The sequence below is a fragment of the Mus caroli genome, chromosome 4 (genome assembly GCF_900094665.2).
Source record: "Mus caroli chromosome 4, CAROLI_EIJ_v1.1, whole genome shotgun sequence".
In the NCBI taxonomy this organism is placed as follows: domain Eukaryota; kingdom Metazoa; phylum Chordata; class Mammalia; order Rodentia; family Muridae; genus Mus; species Mus caroli.
The window spans coordinates 124,055,277-124,062,083 of record NC_034573.1 but is presented as its reverse complement, the minus strand read 5'-3'; the positions used below and the strand labels follow the sequence as shown (position 1 = coordinate 124,062,083).

General features: G+C 50.6%; 1 protein-coding gene across 5 annotated transcripts in view; it reads right to left on the bottom strand.

Annotated features, from left to right (window-relative positions):
* The window catches only part of Pafah2 (platelet activating factor acetylhydrolase 2), a 31,281-nt gene that overhangs the window by 21,646 nt on the left and 2,828 nt on the right, over window positions 1–6,807 (bottom strand). For 3 of the 5 annotated variants that reach the window (XM_021159495.2, XM_021159491.2, XM_021159493.2), the window contains exons 2-4: window positions 3,392–3,526; window positions 2,225–2,375; window positions 1,374–1,470 (exon numbers count right to left, since the gene is read on the bottom strand). In XM_021159495.2, the coding sequence (XP_021015154.1) occupies window positions 1,374–1,470; window positions 2,225–2,375; window positions 3,392–3,481 (338 nt within the window). In that variant the 5' untranslated portion in view covers window positions 3,482–3,526. Of the gene's footprint in view, window positions 1–1,373; window positions 1,471–2,224; window positions 2,376–3,391; window positions 3,527–5,768; window positions 5,793–6,596; window positions 6,693–6,807 lie in introns of those variants that run through there. The other 2 variants (XM_021159494.2, XM_029476179.1) reach the window with 2 other exon arrangements.

The following is a 6,807-nucleotide window of genomic DNA, read 5'->3' as shown; positions in this document are numbered from 1 at the left end:
AAAGCCAAGGTGTTTCTGACCTGACAGTGCTTGGCCCAAGCTGCATCTAGAAACTTCTCTGCAGCCTTGGGTTCTGCACACACATGTGCACTCTGCACTCTGCGTACCTCCATGCCCTACTGTGTCAAAGAGGCCACCGGAAACACCTGGATGCAGACCTGACACTGCCATGTCCGAGCTTATGAAAATGCAATGGCCTGCTTAGAGAGAGCAATGGCTTTTTGTGTTTTCCTACCACGTAGGTATCAAGTTAGTATATTTTTGTATTGTATTGTATTGTATTGTATTGTATTGTATTGTATTGTATTGTATTGTATCTTTAAAGACTGGCACCTAAGGTGACCAGAAAGACTGCTCAGCAGTTAACAGCACAGGCTGCTCTTACAGAAGTCCAGAGTTTGATTCCCAGCATCCTCTTCGGGTGCCTCACAGCCATCTGTAACTTCAGCACCAGATCTGACACCTTTGGTCTCCGTGAGCACCTACACTCACGCATGCATACCCATGCGCAGATACTCGATCTACACACGTAATTAAAAGAATAAAAATAAATCTTAAAAAAAAAAAAAGACTGATGTCTGGGTTGCTAAACTGAGTTACACACACAGACACACACACAGAGACACACAGAGACACACACACACAGACACACACAGACACACACACACACACACAGAGACACACACAGAGACACACACACACACAGACAGACACACACACAGACACACACACACACAGACACACACACAGACACACACACACAGACACACACACAAACACACACACAGTGTTAAACGGATCTTGGCTTGAGATTAAGACTGAATTTCCAGCTTCTGAAATGGTCCTAAACATACTCCTGCCGTTTTGTGCGATGTGTCTGTGCGAAGCAGAACTCTCAGCATTGATGATTACAAAAACCAAAAATTAATCTATTGTGAAAAAATACTCTAGGCCTTACGGTATCAGATGTTCAGCTTACAGTGAATCCTCTATACAAAAATAACACACCCAGCTGGCGAGTATGCAAATTGCCTCTGGTTGTCATGAGTAGTAAGATGATACGCATTCCAAACCATTGTCCTAAAATCTGTCTCGCTGTGACTTCTCACCAATGGACATTTGACCTGTATTCCTATTTTATACACTTAGTGGGCGGTCGTGCAAAAAATGTCAGGCAAAAGCTAGTCACACGTGAGAAGCCTTACGAAGCCCTGTTCTAGGGAAGGTGGGCCCAGCGCCCTGGCGAGGGGCATAGGGAGAAAGACACCAGGCATAGGGAGAAAGATCAATGTCTGTTATTTGGCCCTTTGAGACTACGTTAAGACACGGTCACAGTGCAAGGGACAGGACAGGTCCAGGGACAAAGCTCTTACCTGAACCCTCCTAGGCCATGGGACAAGATGATCAAAGGGTATCCAGACTCCTTTGCCTTAAAGGGGCCGTTCCAGCTAACAGGCAAGCGACAAGATCCTGGCAGAGACACAGACTGTAGACTCTCTGGCTGCCCATAAGGAATCTCACGGGCAGTCTGAGTAGAAGACAGGGGTGCGCATATGTGGTCCTTCCCTCTCCAGAATCACCGGGGGTAAAAAAAAAGACTCAAAGGAGCAGCAACTCTGGGAAGATCTGTGAAAAGCCAAGGCCACGGGGAACTCCTGGGCTATGGTTTTGGGAGGGGGTAGGGAGAACAAGACCAGCGGGCATGCTGCAGGAGAGCCATGCTCCCTGGGCGCCAAGAGTGTCTGATATAGCTGCTGGAGCGAGCAGCGGTGGAGCGGACGGCTAATGGGATGCAGTTCAGTGCAGAGCTCTGGCCTAGCTTGTATGAGCCCCTGGGTTTGCTCCCCAGTACTAAAAAAAAGGTGGGGGTGATCTATAGAGTGGATCAGAATGCATACTGGATTTAGGGACCACAGCCAGTACCATGTCCCATCTGATGTCCCAAACACTGTGCAAGAGGTTCTAGTTCTACATATACCTGGCACCACAGTTCTACAGAGCTGGCAGGGCAAGTGGGGTAAGCGACTTGCCCAAGTCCCACTGCCAGTAAATTACAAAGTCTGGATTTGAACCGATGACCCAGATTCTCATGCGTCCAAGTCTCTCCCATCTCTCCAAACCAAGGACTGGACTGTGCAAGCTAAATAGTTCCTGTGTCTGCCTGGGTCTCTTCTGGGGATGTAACCAGGCACCTGGGGAGCAGCCAGGGCCGGACCAGCCTTACCGATACCCATGTTGAACAGCAACCCCACCCAGCGCTTGTTATACTGCAGGTAATCGGCCAGACCCATGCTGTACTCGTAGCGGGGAATCCACAGGGGCTGCTCGCACTTCTCTGATGCTTGGCAAGGGTAGAAGAGTCGGAAGAGGCTCCCCTGGGGAAAAGAAGGGAGCAGCTGCTGGAACCACAAAGCTCAGGCATTTGGGGTCAGCAGGAGTCTGGGACACCAGCACAGAGAAACACAGGCTTCCTCCGATCCAGAAACAATGTCGTGGCTAGCACATCAGAAGGCTTATGTCCCTCTGACTGTCAAGTGCATTTCCAATTACATCCAGGAACGGCGCCATACTGTGGACCTAGGCTCCGTGCGAACGAGGGTGGGGTGGGGGTAGGGGGGTAGGTCTCTGCCCTTAGGATGAACTCAGTGGCAGCAGAATGCTTGGTCAGGAGAGGGAGCAGGAGAGGGTTTACCAAGAAGTGGGTGTCTCTCACAGAACAGAGGTGAGCCCAACCATCAGGGACAAAAACCTAAGGAACTTGCTGGGTCGTGGTGGCACGTGCCTGGAGCCCTGGAGGTGGGAGGATCAGGGGCTTATGGTCATTCTTGGCTACATTTCCAGTTGGAGGGCAGCCTGAGCTACATGAGAAACCTCAAAAATGTTAAAAAGAAAGAGGAAGAGGAGGAGGAAGAAGAGGAGGAAGAGGAAGAGGAAGAAGAGGAAACAAAGAAAAAGAAAAGCTTAGAAATTGACAGGAGGTTCAGAAACCAGAGAGAAGTGAATGGGAGGCTAGAGATGAAGACCTCACCTTCCCACCCAAGCTGTAGAGTCAGGACGGTGGCCTGTGGCCCACTGTGCTTCATCCTATCCCCCTACATCAGGATGGCATCGAAAAACCTCTCCAGGGTCAGATGCCTGGACTCACGACAGGAGAAAGAGTCTGCGAGGTGCCTCTGGCTCCTCCTTGCTGCAGAAAGAACTCAGCCATCTGAGGAGGTTCTAAGAGTTTGAGTGAGGAATTTAAAAGCCAGCAGGAAAACAGGCCAAAAGGCTGATGTTTGTTCAAACCCTGCCCAGCTGTAACTTAGCAGCCCAGAACTTACACACTTGGGCCTGTGCTGGTGAAGTTCCCTGCAGTGGAACAGAGCAGGGGCGGAGCTTGGGACCTTACCTCAAGACTGTGACCCTCCATTACATCCGTGCAGCCAATGTGATGGGGTCCCGAGATGGGTGGGAAGCACAAAGACTGGCCGGCCCCCATCTCATCACCAGCTGGACCAAAGCCGGGTGCTCGGGAATTTGCTGGCTGGAAGGCAGAACACAGAACAGCCTCTTGCTGGTCTCTCCCTCACTTGTTGTTTCTCTAGGTCATGTGCCAACCCTGTCCACTTCCTGACATCCTTATCACCCCAGCCGACCTTCCTGCCAGCTACTCACTAAATCATATTCGTTATTTACACTTGCTACTTTGCCAACGTTTTCAGGCTGGTCTTTCGGTTGTCTCTCTGCAGTGACGGGGTGGAAGCTGGGGCCTTACACTTGTTAGGTGGCGACCCATTCCATCCCCAGCCTTCATTTCCTTCTGGTGGGGTGAGGAGATGGTGGTGATGAGCTAGTCCTCAGATTCCCTCAAAACCTACAAACCATAAGGGTGTGGCTCAGTTCTAGCATACAAGAAGCCCTGGGTTCAATTCCCAGAACTTAAACAGCTACGGCAATGAACACCTGTAACCCCAGCACTGAGGAGGGTGGTGTCCGGAGGGTTAGGAGTTCAAGGCAAGCCTGCGATGCATGACTCTGTCTCAGGATTAATGCATACTGACCCCGCACCTACCATGTATCTGACAGTAACTGCTGTAGTGATCTCAGCCCAGACTTTGCCTTTCCTGGCTAATAACGCCCCACTGAGGTCCAGCTCTTCCTCGGCTAGCACTGTACTAAGTCTCTGATAACCATTACTTCATCTAACCCTCTCAACAGCTTTCTGAGAAGGGAGGTAGCTGGACCAATTTTACAGATTCAAGAGCAAGGCAGAGAGGTCTAACTCATAGCGCAGGAACCGGCTTAAAGCAACATTTCAATTCCTATTCCTTACAGCCTAAACCACCTGCATGGGCGGGGCCCTGGGCCCCCCGCGGTTTGTTTGGACATTCTGAGTCCTCCTCTGGGAGGACCAGTGTGCAAGCCAGAGCAAGCCTGGGCAAAGGGAGACTTTGGAGATGGTTGCTGCCAAGGCTCCCTGCAATTACCCCTGTCCCTGCCTCGGAACATACACTTGTGTACCTGAAGAACTCATAGTCCTGAACTGTTTAAGGTCACAGCTGTTACTACACACACACCTTCCTGCCTGCCAATCATCTGGTCCAGAGGGAAAACCCCAAGAACCCAAAGAGTCACTCTACTTAATGTTGGGAGGCAATAATTTTCTCTCTACTATTTCTTTTCCTCTTTTGTTCTTCCAGTGCAAATTTTAAGACACCCACTACTACAAAAAGGAGGAAGGGGAGAGGAGCTAAAATTCTGTTGCAGGCTGTAGACCGCACAGCCAGTGGGAAGGGGGAGGAGCCTCTGCCGGTCTCCACCCACCCCACCCCACCCCACCCCACCCGGGCCCGGCCCGGCCCGGCCCGACCCTCCTCCCCCGAGGCTGAGCGCACACACTGGAGAACCAAGACTGCCGCTGCAAGACACATGTGGGTCACATGATGGTGAAGCAGCTGCAGCTCCTGTCATAAAAGAGAGATAAAATGCCATTGGAGTTCTGAGGAGAGTGAGTGTGTCCCCTGAGCGTGGGAGCAGAGAGTAGGGGAAGACAGGATAGAAAGTTAGGAAAGGGCTTGTGAGACATGGGGGCAGTTAGTGCTGGCTGCAGAGGGAGAAAGGAGCACGTGCACGCGCGCAAGCTCCCACGCGTTCCCGTGGGTGGGTAAGCGTAACCATGTGCACGCGGAGGCCAACCTCTCCGGTTAGTTCTCACGTGCTTCCCCATCCTTTTGTTTGAGACAGAGTCTCCCGTTAGCCTGGAGCTTGACCCCGTAGGCTTCCAGGGACCTACCTGTCGGACTCTTGTCGCCCATCATTGAGATTATAGCATGCCATCAAGCCAGGGTTGTTTTTTTTTTTTTTTCCAAATTAATTACATTTGTTTATTTAATGCGTGGAAATGCGTGTGTGACAGTGTGTTTGTGGGTGTCAGAGGATAACGGGAGGGAGCTCTTCTCTCCTATCTTGAGGGGCCAGGAGGTCAAACTCAGTCATGTTTAGCAGCAAGTAGCTCTATCTTCTGAGCCATCTCACTGGACTCTGGCTTGTTTTGTTTTTGTTTTTAGCACAGTGTCTTTTTAAGCAACCCAGGCTATAGTGGAACTTGCAGTGTACACCAAGCTGACCTTGAACTCAGAGATCAGTCTGCCTCTGTCTCCTGGGGGTGGTGTTAAAGCCATGTGCGACCACACCCAGCTATTCTTTTTCCTTTCCTTTCTTTCTTTCTTTTTTAACGTGAGCCCTAAGGATCTGAACTTACATCCTCATATCTGTGAGACACGCACCTTAGCCACTAAGCTGTCCCACCATGGAAGACCCAAGCCTGAGAGCCAGCTGCTTGGACAAGTTAACCCGATCTCTCTCAGCCTGATTCTGCATCTGCAAAGTGGGATTTTGTGTCAGCCTTGTGGTTGCTATGGAGATAAATGAAACCAGGCAATTAAAAAGCCTGGCATAGTACCTGGCTTGAACAAGTATCTGGACGCATTTGGTGATCTCGAGAAAAGCAGAAACAATGGAGTTTGGCAACTGTGCAGATTGGGGACCCGGAAGAAAGAGGTACAGGCAAAGGTGAGGCAGGGTGGGGGGTTTTGTGACCAGGATTTTGGATCAGGCATCAGGGAAGTATATTTCAAAAGAGTCATGGAGGTGGGATGCCCAGAGACCCTGGTGATCCTGGCAGGCTTCTGGGAGGGGGCATCAGCTAAATTCTGCTTGGGGGAAAAAAAACAAAACAAAACAAAACAAAACCAAAAAACTAAAGACAACTGGCCAGACTGTGGCTAACCTGAAAACAGCCAGACTTCCCCAGGCTCATGCTGACTGATGCCCAAGAAGGATGAAAAGGGAGATAGATTTTTAAAAGCCAATATCGCTAGCAAACTACAAGGAAGAGACACCCAGCCTCGTTTCTCATAAACGCCAAGGGATTTTCAAGGGGAGTCAGTCAGCTGTGTTCCATTGCTCGCCCTGGCTCACAGTTCTCCGCAGTGCATGCCCAGAGCCTCTTCATCACCCAGGCCCTGTGAGACCTCCTCGTTCACTGGGACAAGTTCCTAAAGCCCTGCCTTCCCTCCTCTCTCTCAGGTCTGAGCATGGCTCCCCTCCCTTACCTGGACTCCTGACACAGGCTGCTCAGGTAGCTGGAGGTGTAGTGCCTGGGCTAGCCACCTCAGTGACTGGCTTCTCTCAGTAAATCATGTGAAATCTAGGTTAGAGGTTTCTGAACTCACAACCCAGGTATTCTGCAATCTCTCATAGTGTTCTTTCATCTACAGAGAAATCAATGCTTGCTCGCTTGCTTTCAACTTTTGAGGGGTTTGG